This window comes from Oncorhynchus kisutch, linkage group LG10 (assembly GCF_002021735.2).
Source record: "Oncorhynchus kisutch isolate 150728-3 linkage group LG10, Okis_V2, whole genome shotgun sequence".
Taxonomy (NCBI): domain Eukaryota; kingdom Metazoa; phylum Chordata; class Actinopteri; order Salmoniformes; family Salmonidae; genus Oncorhynchus; species Oncorhynchus kisutch.
In genome coordinates this window covers 57,248,815-57,263,500 of record NC_034183.2, presented here as the reverse complement: position 1 = coordinate 57,263,500, position 14,686 = coordinate 57,248,815, and the positions used below count along the sequence as shown (strand labels likewise).

The 14,686-nt window shown below is 47.1% G+C and overlaps 1 protein-coding gene across 6 annotated transcripts in view; it reads left to right on the top strand.

The window, feature by feature from the left end:
* The window catches only part of LOC109897307 (dedicator of cytokinesis protein 7), a 36,616-nt gene extending 23,764 nt beyond the window's left edge, over positions 1–12,852 (top strand). For 4 of the 6 annotated variants that reach the window (XM_031834132.1, XM_031834135.1, XM_031834131.1 and 1 more), the window contains 24 exons: positions 461–547; positions 1,033–1,128; positions 1,382–1,522; positions 1,685–1,798; positions 2,088–2,258; positions 2,402–2,541; positions 2,644–2,813; positions 3,260–3,408; positions 3,789–3,971; positions 4,186–4,312; positions 4,412–4,493; positions 4,658–4,889; positions 4,984–5,136; positions 5,512–5,771; positions 6,191–6,383; positions 6,473–6,616; positions 6,735–6,881; positions 8,685–8,810; positions 8,959–9,048; positions 9,211–9,447; positions 9,593–9,736; positions 9,854–9,960; positions 10,110–10,289; positions 11,198–12,852. In XM_031834132.1, the coding sequence (XP_031689992.1) occupies positions 461–547; positions 1,033–1,128; positions 1,382–1,522; positions 1,685–1,798; positions 2,088–2,258; positions 2,402–2,541; positions 2,644–2,813; positions 3,260–3,408; positions 3,789–3,971; positions 4,186–4,312; positions 4,412–4,493; positions 4,658–4,889; positions 4,984–5,136; positions 5,512–5,771; positions 6,191–6,383; positions 6,473–6,616; positions 6,735–6,881; positions 8,685–8,810; positions 8,959–9,048; positions 9,211–9,447; positions 9,593–9,736; positions 9,854–9,960; positions 10,110–10,289; positions 11,198–11,240 (3,516 nt within the window). In that variant the 3' untranslated portion in view covers positions 11,241–12,852. The remainder of the gene's footprint in view (positions 1–460; positions 548–1,032; positions 1,129–1,381; positions 1,523–1,684; positions 1,799–2,087; positions 2,259–2,401; positions 2,542–2,643; positions 2,814–3,259; positions 3,409–3,788; positions 3,972–4,185; positions 4,313–4,411; positions 4,494–4,657; positions 4,890–4,983; positions 5,137–5,511; positions 5,772–6,190; positions 6,384–6,472; positions 6,617–6,734; positions 6,882–8,684; positions 8,811–8,958; positions 9,049–9,210; positions 9,448–9,592; positions 9,737–9,853; positions 9,961–10,109; positions 10,290–11,197) is intronic. The other 2 variants (XM_031834136.1, XM_031834130.1) reach the window with 1 other exon arrangement.
* The last annotated feature ends 1,834 nt before the right edge of the window (positions 12,853–14,686 follow it).

The window sequence follows — 14,686 nt, the reverse complement described above, 5'->3', positions numbered from 1 at the left end:
TCTGTTCTACCCGATACATTTCTATCTGAACATTCTGTAACGCTTTGGCCACCAGAACAAACCCCATGTTCACCCCGTACCCAACAAACACCCTCCTCGCTGCCCTTCCCTCCTCCACTCCTATGTGGCTGCTGCGCTGTGTGTTTGTCTACGGCCCGTTCTGTCAGCTGTCTGTCTGTCATTGGTCTATTCCTTTTCGCCCTCCTTGGCTAAGCTCGACTCAGCCTCGTTATTCACAATGATGCTTTTCACTAGGATCACATTTCATCCTACCAATCGCATGGGACATCTGAACCTCAATTTGCACTAACGTCAGTTATATCCAAGCAGTCAGTTGAGTCCAGGAAGTCCTCTAGCCATCCATCACATTTCTTGTATTTTTCATTCATCTTTTTCCACCTTGCTGACTCCTGCTCTTTGTCTTCATCACTGTGTTTCCATCGCTCCGCTACTCTGTCAGGCAAGTGATCGTGGCTGCAATCGCATGTCTGCCTTTGTGGACAGCGCCACCTTCTGTTCAGCTCCAACAAGACAGATTGCCAAGAAGGTACCGTTGTCATACACTGTCTAAAACACGATATTAACACCCTTGTCCGTCCTCATCCATGCTGTGTTTGTCAGAATGTGTAACACACACACACAGGTGCTTATCAGTTTATATTGTAAGTGTGTGTGTCTCTGTGTGTGTGTGAGAGAGCGAGATAAGTAGTTGTTTAATGCATCAGCTTTTGAATGTTGACACAGTCATCAAAGCCAGGTATGAGTAAAGTTCGTTATCTGGGATCTCCCAGAATAAGCCTACATTATAAGACCTGTTAGTGTTCTACAATATTAGTGTTAACACTGTGTGTTTGTTAGTAGACAGACAGCCCCTACCTTTTTATGAGAGATTGTATGGTACTGGTGTTAGCTCAGTATTTTTACCTGGGTATTTCAGCTAGCTTTTCCTGCGTTAGCCACTGTGTTGCTAACCGTGGTGTACTGCGCACTGCCTGGGTGTTTCTCTCTGACCCTGTTCACTTCCTGGTGTAGCTGCTCCATGAGGAGCTGGCACTACAGTGGGTGGTGAGCACCAGCACAGTGAGGGAGGCAGCACTGCAACAGGCCTGGTTCTTCTTCCAGCTCATGGTACGTATCTGAATGATGAGGATGATGACTGTTGTGTCTTGCATGGCATCGTTCATGAGATCTTGATCTTATTCACTCGTCCTCATCACACAGGCCGTTTATGGATTTCCGTAAATCAAGAAACAGTTGGTCAAATTTGTCATTCAGAGAAAAGCGTGAAGGAATGTGATGCTTTACATAGCCAGTGTTCATTTGAAGAATTAGATACAATCCGTGATCCCTCTTTTCCTCCCTCCCTCTCCTCCTCTCCCAGACGAAGAGTATGTCCCACCACCTGTTCCTGTCCTCCCGGATAGACCTTCCCAGACGCCAGCGCTTCCCAGACCGCTTTGTGGATGACATCGCTGCTCTAGTGGGGGCTATCAGTGCTGATGTAGCAGGGCGATACCACAAGGTACAGTGGCCACAACCCAAGGGCCATTAGAACGGAATTGCAGAGCGTAGGAGTCACGTTTCCCTTTTTTAGGGAATACAAAGTATAACTTCTGTCCTTTTAACCCTTCCCATATTCTCTAATCATGGACTTTCTCTCCCTCCTTCCCTGTCTCTCTCTCAGGATGTGGAGCTTGTGGAGAGGTTGAACAGCAGTCTGGCCTTCTTCCTGAATGACCTGCTGTCTCTCATGGACCGTGGCTTTGTCTTCAACCTCATCCGCTCCTACTATAAACAGGTACACACACACAGGTCCTGTCATCTGCTCCAACGATAAACACAGACACCCACTCACCCACTCTCAGACAGTGAGTGTTTGGTTCTACTACAAACAGGCACGTACAAACATGAATACAGACAGTGTCACTATTCTGCCACAATACAAGGCAGTATTTACACCCACTGTCAGTCATCACAATTGACAAACACACATGACATCATTTGCTTTTACTGCAACCCGTCCCTGAATATGTTGTCTTACACATACCTGAACCATATGTCTCTCTGTGTGTGTCTGTGTGTGTCAGATTGCCAACAAGTTCCACACAGCCCAGAACCCCAGCTCTCTGACTGCTCTGAGAATGGACTTCACCCGCATTGTGTGCAGCCATGAGCACTACGTCACCCTCAACCTACCATGCTCCACCCTCAGCCCCCCCGCCTCACCCTCCCCCTCCACCTCCTCCACCACCTCCCAGGTAGCTCCATTCATTACTAGGCAACACAGTGATCTTGACCAAGGGCCAACTTTGTCATCTGCGGACATCTGTAGTAATACTCTTGCTAGAAAGTCCTTCCTCTCCCTCCTCTCACCATCCATCCATCTCCCTCCTTCTCTCAGGGTTCAGCGTTCTCCAGTATGCACCAGGACCAGGGTGTGGCCAGTATGTTTGAGCTCTCCGTCCCCTTCAGACAGCAACACTTCCTGTCTGGCCTGCTGCTGACTGAACTATCCCTCATCCTGGAGCCTGATGGGGAGGGGTGAGGAGGCTTCACACACACAAGCTCACACACACACACACACACACACACACACACAATTAGACGCACACGGCACGTACTGACTCATTCAGTCTTCCCCAGGGTGTTTTTCCTGCATAAGAAGGCCATCAGTGCAGTCCACTCTCTGATGTGCAGTCACGATGCGGACCCTCGCTACACGGACCCCCAGGTGCGAACCCACATCGCCCAGCTCTACCTGCCCCTCATCCCCATCGTCATGGACACCTTGCCCCAGCTCCATGACTTCACAGGTGAGAAGGGGTCGGCAACAGGCTGACCACGTGCCAAAAATGTCCATCAAGTTTTTGGGGGGTTGTAAAACACCAGGAATGAATTTAGGAAGTCTGTTCCCAAGTATTCCCACAAATAAAAAAGAGATATGTCTCAATATAATCAAGGTATGAAATTATTGTTATTCTCAAATACAATCTTTTTTGGGTCTTAGTTGTGGTCAATTTGCAGTGTATAAATTATTCTAATTATGTTATGGCCACCCCCAACCATCCGCTCCGACAAAAATCGTCCAGTGGCCTAATCTAGTTGCCTACCCCTGCTGTAGGTTAACCAGCATCATCTTCCTATTCTCTGACCATGTGGCGTTGTGTTTAAACCCTGATTGGAGGTGGGAGATTGCATGTTAGTTAATCTCGCTTAGGTTGATAGAATCAGCAGTATATTTTGTTCCTGTGTTTGTCAGACACTTCTCCCGCCCGGGGCCGCCACGCCCCCGCTATGCAAGACGACGGGGACCCAGACAACGGAACCATCAGTCAGTCTGTCGCCATGGCGATTGCTGGCTCCCCGCTGCCGCATGCCAAAGCTCCCAACTTCACCATGCCCACGGTGGTGAGTAATGAGAACCCATCAGCCCCCCTCTGCTGTGTGGAGCTTACTGCCTCAGGCTTTCATATCTCAGGCATTTTTAGTAACCCTGGTAACGATTGAACTTATTTTCCCCCTCCCCTGTTATTGAGATCCTTTGTAGTACACTTCCACACTAAGGTACAGTACCAGCATGGGGCAAATCCACAACACCAGAGGGGGTACAGCATGCCTTCTAATGACAGCCTCCATACTGAACTACCCCTCACTACCTGTAGATGGCTCACTGCTCATGAGCTCCTCTGACACTCTTTCTCATCCACATAGTTTGCAAAGTGACGTGGTTTCAAAGTGACATCAGGGAAAACTCCTAGCCCTAATGTGGGTGTTCATCTCCCTCCCAGGCTGGTCGTCAGTGCAGCTCTCTGTCGGCAGAGTGCAGTAGGACTCTGCTGGTGTCTTTCCTGTGGGTCCTGAAGAACGCAGACGCTGCGCTGCTGGAGAGCTGGGTGTCAGACCTCTCTGTGCTGCAGATCAACAGGCTGCTAGACCTGCTGCACCTCTCGGTGTCCTGCTTCGAGTACAAGGTAGGCACCACTTCTGTCCCCCCTCGCTGATCAGACCTGCTGCACCTCTCGGTGTCCTGCTTCGAGTACAAGGTAGGCTCCATTTCTGTTCCCCCTCGCTGATCAGACGTGCTGCACCTCTCGTCCTTCACCTGTTACCCCTGTTGGACTCTGAGACCTGAATACCTCCTATTATAGCCGTTCTGACCGTTCCATCTCTGATTGGTTGTCCCAGGGGAAGAAGGCTCTGGAGCGTATCAACAGCCTGACCTTTAAGAAGTCTCAGGACATGAAGGCTCGTCTAGAGGAGGCCATACTGGGAACCATCGGAGCCCGACAGGAGATGGTCCGTCGCTGCAGAGGTACCAGCACCGGATGGCCATCATAGTTTGAGATTTTTCTACATGCAATGTCCCTTTGGGGTTGTTACAAGTGTCCTTATGTTTTTTGTTGTTGTTCAGAGCGGAGTCCATATGGCAATGAGAATGTCAGATGGCGGAAGAACGTCACTCACTGGAGACAGAACACCGACCGAGTCGACAAGTAGGTCCCCGCCATATGCACAGATTAATGCCGAGGTAGACCAATGACTCGATAGAACTTGTCATCAACGGTCTGTGTTCAGTATTTGTGTAGGCACGTTGTATAGCGAAGTTTGTACGGATTTGTGTGTGTCTGAGGGATTGTAAAACCCTGTTTCGTTGCAGAACTAAGACTGAGACGGAGCAGGAGTCCGTGGTGGATGGAAACCTGGCCACTGAAGCCTCTCTGGTCGTCCTGGACACGCTGGAGATCATAGTGAAGACGGTGCTGGCGTCGGAGCTGAAGGAGAGTGTTTTGGGCGGGGTGTTGAGAGTCCTCCTCCACAGCATGGCAGGGAGTCAGAGTGCCCTCTTCCTGCAGCACTGTTTCACTACACAGAGGGGACTGGTCTTTAAGGTGTGTGTTTGCGCCCGTATGTTAGTTACACACACAAAGTCTTTGTGTGTGTGTGTGGATTAAGTGTTGTGTGTGTGTGTGTGTGTGTGTGTAGTTCCCAGAGATGCTGTTTGAGGAGGACACAGAGCTGTGTGCTGACCTGTGTCTGCGTCTGCTCCGCCACTGCAGCAGCAGTGTGGGCTCTGTCCGGAGTCAAGCCTCCGCCTCCCTCTACCTGCTGATGAGGCAGAACTTTGAGATCGGCAACGTGAGTCTCACTCATACAGAAGAAGCGTGTCATAGCCCGGAAAGACAAAACTGCATTCACACTCCGTTTAACTGTTATGAAGTGAAACAATAAGTGAAAGGAAGCGTGAATTCAGTTTGGATTTCCAGGCTAAGATCTTCCCACAATAATACAAATCAAATCCAGTGTATTTGTCCTGTGCACAGGATACAGGTGGTGTATTACGTTATAATGAAATGCTTACTTGCAGGTTCACCTGTCAACAATGCAATAAGAATAGAAGTAAAGATTGTTCCAGTTCAGTCTCAACACCATCAACTGACATGTTGTGGAATTCTGTATTGGTCACATCCCTTCTGTAGTCTTGAGTATTGACTCATCCTCTCTCTGGTGTAGAACTTTGCCCGGGTGAAGATGCAGGTCACCATGTCCCTGTCCTCCCTGGTGGGTACATCTCAGAACTTCAACGAGGAGCACCTCCGACGTTCCCTAAAAACCATCCTGACCTACGCAGAGGAGGACCTGGAGCTACGGGACTCCCCGTTCCCAGAACAGGTCCAGGATCTGGTCTTCAATCTGCACATGATTCTGACTGACACAGTCAAGATGAAGGAGCACCAGCAGGACCCTGAGATGCTCATTGATCTCATGTACAGGTATTACACATACAACAGCTGTCTCATCGGCACAACCACTTTCTCTCAAACACATTCACATCCACAAACTCAGTAAAGAGAAATCCAAAGGGAAAGGGGGATACCAAGTCAGTACAACTGAATGCCTTCAACTGAAATGTGTCTCCTGCATTTAACCCAACCCCTCTGAATCAGAGAGGTGCGGGGGGGCTGCCATAATTGACATCCACGTCTTCAGCGCCCGGGGAACAGTGGGTTAACTGCCTTGCTCAGGGGCAGAACGACAGATTTTAACCTTGTCAGCTCGGGGATTCGATCCAGCAACCTTTCTGGTTACTGGCCCAACGCTCTAACCACTAGGCTACCTGCCGCCCCGGCTTGGATTGCATTAGCTATTTACCGCCCTGATTTTCTGTCTTTCCCCACCCCCCCACCCTCAGGATCGCTAAGGGCTACCAGAACTCCCCTGACCTGCGCCTGACGTGGCTGCAGAACATGGCGGGGAAGCACTCGGAGAGAGGGAACCACGCGGAGGCAGCCCACTGCCTGGTGCACAGCGCCGCCCTGGTGGCAGAGTACCTCAACATGCTGGAGGACTGCCGCTACCTGCCCATTGGCTGTGTCACCTTCCAGGTCAGGAGTGTGTGTGTTTTCCTGTCCATTTATAGTATACCTCAAAACCTTAGTCTTTTCCTGACTGTTATGTCCCTTACCTGCTGTAGCACATCTCGTCTAATGTTCTGGAGGAGTCAGCGGTGTCTGATGACATCCTGTCCCCGGAGGAGGAGGGTATCTGTGCGGGGAAGTACTTCAGCGAGTTGGGGCTGGTGGGGTTGCTGGAGCAAGCTGCAACCTCCTTCCACATGGTATTACTCAGATCTTCTTTACATTGAGATGTCCTTAAATATGTGATAAATAACTATTGATATATATATATATATAAAGGTAGACTTCTCACTGTTTCATACTTTATCTCCCCTGCAGGCTTCCATGTACGAGGCCATCAACGAGGTGTATAAGATCCTACTTCCGGTCCACGAGGCCAACAGAGACTTCAAGAAGCTGGCTACTGTCCATGGAAAGTTGCAGGACGCCTTTAACAAAATCTACAACCAGAGTTCTGGATGGGAGGTAAAGTAAATGAAATATGCTGTTTGGTTGTGTAACTTAACGGATATTGAGTTTATTTAAGCAATAAGGCACGCTGCGGTATGGTATATGGTCAATATACCACGGCAAAGGGCTGTTCTCCGCAAGGCGGAGTGCCTGGATACAGCCCTTAGCCGTGGTATATTGGCCATATACCACAAACTCTGAGGTGCCTTATTGCTATTATAATATGGTTACCAATGTAATTAAAGCAGTAAAAATGCATGTTTTGTCATACCCATGGTATTGGGTCTGATATACCACAGCTGTCAGCCAATCAGCATTCAGGGCTCAAACCACCCAGTTTATAAATGCATTTAAACAATAATATTTGATTTCTCTTCCCTGTGGTTTCCCTGCCTTTCCTGTCTTTTCTGGATGATGTTTCCTAACTGGTGAGTGAAATGTAATAAAACTCTCCCCGACACTTATTCAAACCACAGTATTGCATTCACACTTTCACACACTTAACCAATACATAGTTGTGTAAAACAGTTGCACAAGATTGACTGGCTCCAACTCTCTGGGGCGTATTTACTGGTTGCTGTGGTAGCATATGGTTTCAATGTTTTAACTAGGGCTCTAAATTTAAAAAATGTATTTGGTAGCACTGATGTTCCCGGGGAAGGATGCCAAAAAATTTCTGTGACATTGAAGGTCCAAAAGAACACAGTGGCTCCATCATTCTTAAGTTGAAGAAGTTTGGAACCACCAAGACTCTTCCTATAGCTGGCCACCCGGCAAAACTGAGCAGTTGGGGGAGAAGGGCTTTGGTCAGGGAGGTGACCAAGAACCCGATGGTCACTCTAACAGAGCTCCAGAGTTCCTCTTGGAGATGGGAGAACCTTCCAGAAGGACAGCCATCTCTGCAACATGCTACTTTATTGAAGAGTGGCCAGATAAAAGCCACTCTTCAGTAAAAGCCACATGACAGTCCACTTGGAGTTTGTAGAAAGGCACCTAAAGACTCTCAGACCATCAAAAACAACATTCTCTGGTCTGATGAACTCTTTGGCCTGAATGCCAAGCATCACGTTTGGAGGAAACCTGGCACCATTCCTACGGTGAATCATGGTGGTGGCAGCATCACGCCGTGGGGATCTTTTTCAGCTGCTGGGATTGGGAGACTAGTCATGATCGAGGCAAAGATGAACGGAGCAAAGTACAGAGAGCTCCTTGATGAAAACCTGCTCAGGACCTCAGAATGGGGTGAAGGTTCACTTTCCAACAGGACAACGACCCTAAGCACACAGCCAAGACAACGCAGGAGTGGCTTCAGGACAAGTCTCTGAATGTCCTTGAGTGGCCCAGCCAGAGCCCGGACTTGAACCCAATCGAACATCTCTGGACAGACATGAAAATAACTGTGCAGCGATGCTCCCCATCCAACCTGACAGAGCTTGGGAGGATCTGCAGAGAAGAATGGGAGAAACTCTCCTAATACAGCTGTGTCTATCTTGTAACGTCATACCCAAGAAGTCTCATTATGGGGTATTGTATGTAGATTTGAGGGGGGAAATCTATTTCATCAATTTTAGAATAACGCTGTAATGTAACAAAATGTGGAAAAAGTTAAGGGGTCTGAATAATTTACGAAGGCACCCCCAAATTAAAACTTCAAGTTGCACAGCAAAATATGTTGTCGCATATGGAGTCCTGGTTGTAACATGTCAATTTAGGACAACTTCGACTAAGTGACTCTGAAAGTAATCTCTGTTTTCTGTTTTCCTGTTCTTCCCCCTCCCCCCTCTCTCTGTCTTTCATGCCCCCCTCTATAGTGTGTAGAGGATGTTTGGGACCTACTTCCGGGTGGGCTTCTACGGCTGTCGCTTTGGGGACCTGGATGAGCAGGAGTTTGTGTACAAGGAGCCCTCTATCACCAAGCTGGCTGAGATCTCCTACAGACTAGAGGTACGGTCTGAGGAGAATGACGAGGAGGACAAGAAAATTATCATTTATACTACACCCAAACACGTCAGTGATCATTTCTGTAACTCACTGGATCATGTGTTTATACGCTGATACCAGTCTTTTGAATGTCTCTCTACGTCTTGTTCAGGAGTTCTATGCTGAGCGGTTTGGAGATGATGTGGTGGAGATTATCAAGGACTCCAACCATGTGGACAAGAACAAGCTGGACCCCAATAAGGTATAAGGCCCAAAGTCTCAGAAAAAGAAACGACTGAAGGTTTGGGTTGCGATTTTCACATGGGGACGTGAGGAATGACCCCGTGGTACTGATCTGTGTTGTATATCTGCGTGGCTCTCAGGCCTACCTCCAGTGCTAATATATGTGTTGTATGTCTGTCAGGCCTACCTCCAGATCACCTACGTGGAGCCCTTCTTCGACACGTACGAGCTGAAGGAGAGGATCACCTACTTCGACAAGAACTACAACCTGCGCACCTTCATGTACTGCACCCCCTTCACCTTGGACGGGCGCGCCCACGGGGACCTGCACGAGCAGTACAAACGCAAGTCCATCCTCACCACGTCCCACGCTTTCCCCTACATCAAGACACGCGTCAACGTCATCCACAAAGAGGAGGTGGGTCACTGTGTACAGTGAAGGGATTTATATTTAGCAGTGTTTTTCCAGGTGCTCATAGAGCTTTACAGTCCATAACAGTAGCTTAATCCACTAGCAGTGAAGCAGTGCTCATGATCATATCGCTGTCCCCTCTTCTCTCCAGATCATCCTGGTGCCCATGGAGGTGGCTATAGAGGACATGCAGAAGAAGACCCAGGAGCTGGCCTTCGCTACCCACCAGGAGCCTGCCGACGCCAAGATGCTGCAGATGGTGCTGCAGGGCTCTGTGGGCACTACTGTCAACCAGGTACTGTGTGTTGAGTAATATCCCTTTGTGTGTTTGACATGTTGGAGTGTGTATGTAACCCTCTCTCTCACTCGCTCTCTCTCTCTCTTTCGCTCCCTCTCTGTCTCTCGTGTGCAGGGCCCTCTGGAGGTGGCCCAGGTCTTTCTCTCTGACATTCCTGATGACCCCAAGCTGTACCGTCATCACAACAAACTACGCCTCTGCTTTAAAGACTTCACTAAGAGGTGATGACACCTTACAAAGCCTGTGCATGGACTAGACAGTCTGACACACACACACACACACACACACACACACACACACACACACACGGTTCAATAACCCAGTGAACAGACTTTGACTCCTTGTGTGTGTGTTCCTTCCTCTCCTGCAGGTGTGAGGATGCCCTGAGGAAGAACAAGACTCTGATTGGTCCAGACCAGAAAGAGTACCACAAGGAAATGGAGAGGAACTACAATAAGCTGAAAGAGTCTCTGGGACCTCTCATCACCCGCAAGATCCCCCAGCTCTACAGGACACTGCCGGCTGCAGGACTTCAGTCTGCTACACAAAGGTAACAAATCAAATCTTATTGGTCACGTGCACATATTTAGCAGATGTTATTGCGGGTGTAGCGAAATGCTTGTTTTCATAGCTCCAACAGTGCAGTAGGATCTAACAATTCACAACAATACACACATCTAAAAGGCAAAGAATGGAATTAAGAAAATGTAAATATTAGGACGAGCAATGTCTGAGTGGCATTGAGTAAAATACAGTAGAATAGAATACAGTATATACATATAAGATGAGTAAAGCAGTAAGTAAACATTATTAAAGTGACCAGTGATTCCATGTCTATGTACAAGAAACTGGATTCACACACTTATGAACATGCATGGACACACACTCATAATACACAGACACACCGCGCACGCACACACACACACACAACATGAGTGCATCCAGCTCTACAGAGCACTGACATCTACAGCCTACACAATAGTAACTGGACACCGTCTAACACACACACAGATGCAAACACACACGCTGTGAGCTAATCCATTTGAACACCCCACTGCCAGCCTCTGCTTTGAAAAACACCGTAGAAACTCGACACTTTACATACGCGTAGTCATACAAAACATGCATCACGCCCCACTGAGTACCACTAGTAGGACCCCTTCATCCGCACACAATGCAGCTGCTGCTTCAATCATCTCAGCAGATCTGTTTTGCAAAGCGTCCGGCACATTGTTGGTTGGTTTCTGACTGTGTGTTTGTGGAGCCAGCTGCGTGTCTTATGGGAGGGCTGGAGGATTTCTAATCACAGCCAGATACAGCACAGCCACACCTGCCAGAACACAAAATCACATACACCAAACCAGCAATTAAGAGGCTCCTTCATCCACACATTGCAAAAACCCCTCATCCAGATAGCAGCATTTTAATCTGTCTTTTGATCTTTTTATGTCTTCACAGAAATTCCTTCAGTAGGTCCAGTCTCCGCAGGGGGGACTGTTGAAAGCACAGCAGACCTCGTCAACGGAGAGGAAACCGAGAGCTTGAGACACTCTTGATTTCAGCTGGTCTGTCTGTCTCCCCCACCCCTTCACACACCAACAGTCTATCCTCAACACTCACACCATCCTCCTCCATCTCCCTAGCTTGTTATTCCAACCCCCCCCCCCCCTCTGTCTCTCACACTCCTATAGGAAAAGCTCCCTCTGTTTATACTGGAAGTTTATCTGCACTGTAAACATAGTCGTTTGGACCATCTCTCTTTGTCCTGGGCATTTACAGAGACCAGCTTTCAGGAGGAGTCTCTCTGCATTGAGGAGGACCCAGAATGATGCCTCTCCCTCACTGTTCATCTGCGCTCAGTTTAAATGTAGCTTTTCCTGAACTGGAGAATCCAAAACAGCTCCTAGGCGCTTCCCTAATTGTGTGTTTGTTTTGGGCCACGTTTGAATGTGTGCACTTGGACGTTTGTGTTTGAGTGTGTGTCTTGCCCCGACTGCACAGGATATAGGCTTCTTTCCATTTGCTTGTGTATGTGTCATGTTTGCTGTGGACGGGCCTGGGTGGTTACACTGTGTGGTCTAGCAGGCCTGTTTCGTGGCCTTAGTGAATTTGTGTGTGATTCTTTTTTTGGTGGGGGACCAGTTGCTGCCAGACGTAGTCATTAAATGTTCCCAGGGAGTCGTTCTGTAACCAACGATCCTCATACCAAATAACTGACATTCTTTCACTACTGACTTCTCCCTTTCATACACCCTGTATCAGGACAGGAATTCATTATGAAGAAGTATGACATTTTGATCATTAGAGGCCCGCCTGCTCTAGATCAACATACAATGGACACATTGTAGGTTGGAGAGATGTGGCTTTGGGAAGAGAGGGAGCCTTACAAATGGTCTCTGGTGACACTGTGAAATGTTATTTTTTACTGCACTGACCAAAAACACTGTCGCATCACTGATGTTCACATGGTGAGCACTGCTAGACTGGCAGTGACATTTTCTCTCTCGTTCTCTCTCGTTCTCTCTCTCTCTCTCTCTGTCTCTCTGTCTCTCTGTCTCTCTGTCTCTCTGTGTGTGTGTTGACAAACACTCCACATGTTCTGGAATGAATCTTCAACCCTGTGGTTGGTGGAAACATGTAATGTAGGTTTTTTAAACTACTGTATTGGACTGCGTCTCCTTTATTGTATTGCACTATACTGTATTCACACTGCCGCACCTACGTACCAACGTCTGTAACTACTGTATTTCCTCTGTTTATTGTATTTTCACAAGGCTTGTCTAAAACTGCATTTTTTTTACCAGTCAGGAAAATAACTCCTTTTTTTATTTATTCACTTTTCTTTTTTTTTGTACTGCTTTCTATTAAAATGTTCTCTCATTCTTAACAGTCTGCTTTTATCAGTGCTGATTAATATACAATGTATTGGGAAAGTATTCAGACCCCTTGACTTTTTCCACCATTTGTTATGTTACAGCCTTGTTCTAAAAGAGATCAAATAGTTGTTTCACTTTTCAACCTATACACAATACCTCATAATGACAAAGAAAAAAATGGTTTTGATCAATTATTGCAAATGTATCAAATAAAAAACCCTGGAAATATGACATTTACATAAGTATTCAGATCCTTTACTCAGTACTTTGTTGAAGCACCTTTGGCAGCAATTACAGCCTTGAGTCTTGGATATGACAGTATAAGCTTGGCACACCTGTATTGCAGATCCTCTCCAAGCTCTGTCAGGTTGGATGGGGAGCGTTGCTACACAGCTATTATCAGGTCTCTTCAGAGATGTTCGATCGGGTTCAAATCCAGGCTCTGGCTGGGCCACTCAAGGACATTGAGACTTGTCCCGAACCCACCCTTGCGTTCTCCTGTTGGAAGGTGAACCTTCACCCCAGTCTGAGGTCCTGAGTGCGCTGAAGCAGGTTTTCATCAAGGATGTCTCTGTATTTTGCTCCGTTCATCTTTCCCTCGATCCTGACTAGTCTCCCAGTCCCTGCCGCTGAAAAACATCCCCATAGCATGATGCTGCCACCACCATGCTTCACCGTAGGGATAGTGCCAGGTTTCCTCCAGATGTGCCGCTTGATATTCAGGCTAAAGAGTAAAATATTGGTTTCATCAAACCAGAGCATCTTGTTTCTCATGGTCTGAGAGTCTTTAGGTGCATTGTGGCAAACTCCAAGCGGGCTGTCGTGTGCCTTTTACTGAGGAGTGGATTCCATCTGGCCACTCTACCACAGGCCTGATTAGTGGAGTGCTGCAGAGATGGTTCCTTCTGGAAGGTTCCCCCATCTCCACAGAGGAACTCTGGAGCTCTGTCAGAGTGACCATCGGGTTCTTGGTCACCTTCCTGACCAAACCCTTCTCCCCTGATTGCTCAGTTTTGCACTGACATGCACTGTCAACTGTGGGACCTTGTATAGACAAGGGTGTGCCTTTCCAAATCATGTCCAATCAATTGCATTTACCACAGGTGGACTCCAAACAAGTTGTAGAAGCATCTCAAGGATGATCAATGGAAACAGGATGCACCTGAGCTCATAGCAAAGGGTCTGAATGTTAATGTAAATAGGGTATTTGTTTTTTATTTTAAATGCATTTCTAAACCGGTTTTCACTTTGTCATTATGGGGTATTGTGTGTAGATGAATGAGGAATTTTATTTGAGTCATTTTAGAATAAGGCTGTAATGTAACAAGATGTGAAAAAAGTCAAGGGGTCTGAATACTTTCCGAATGCACTGTACTGTATATAACCTTGAGAGGGTTAATCATTCTAGACACATGGTTTTACTACCCTGGGAATATGAGTCCCAGGACTGGATTTAGCCAGCAGGGGAAATGTTTAAACGACTACATTATTAAACACCTTCGTTTATTAATTGATAGGCTATAGGCCTGTAGTATATTGTGTTAAAAATGCAGATGGGTATCTAATTTTTATGTGTATCGACATATGGCATATTATTGCTTTAAAAAAAAAAAAAAAAAAAAAAAAAAAAAGAGATGTAACGTTCCATTTCGAGTGGATTATGAATAGGCTATGGATGGGTTATCCTGGAGCAACTGAACGGGTATAGTCATCTGGCTCTCAGGACGCATCTTTGCAGACATGAACCACCCTAATTATTGGCCAGGTGATGCAGAGCGGACCCCTCAGATCTCTATTTGAACCTGATGTCGGAGTATGCGCCCCTTTCTGTTATTTTTCATCATGCAATTAATTTCCTGTGCCGGTGTGCCTGACATTGTAGCCGTAATGTTTGTCTGCCAAAGTAAACACCCACTCTGTGGATTTAGTGTGTGTTATTGGTATGTATCACGATATACAATAAAAACACGCCCACCCTTTTTAGGCATAAAATCAATCAGTGATATAGCTGTGGTGTATCCATTCTCAGTAACCACATTTACGTCCCTCAATCGACTATTTAGTCTTCTGT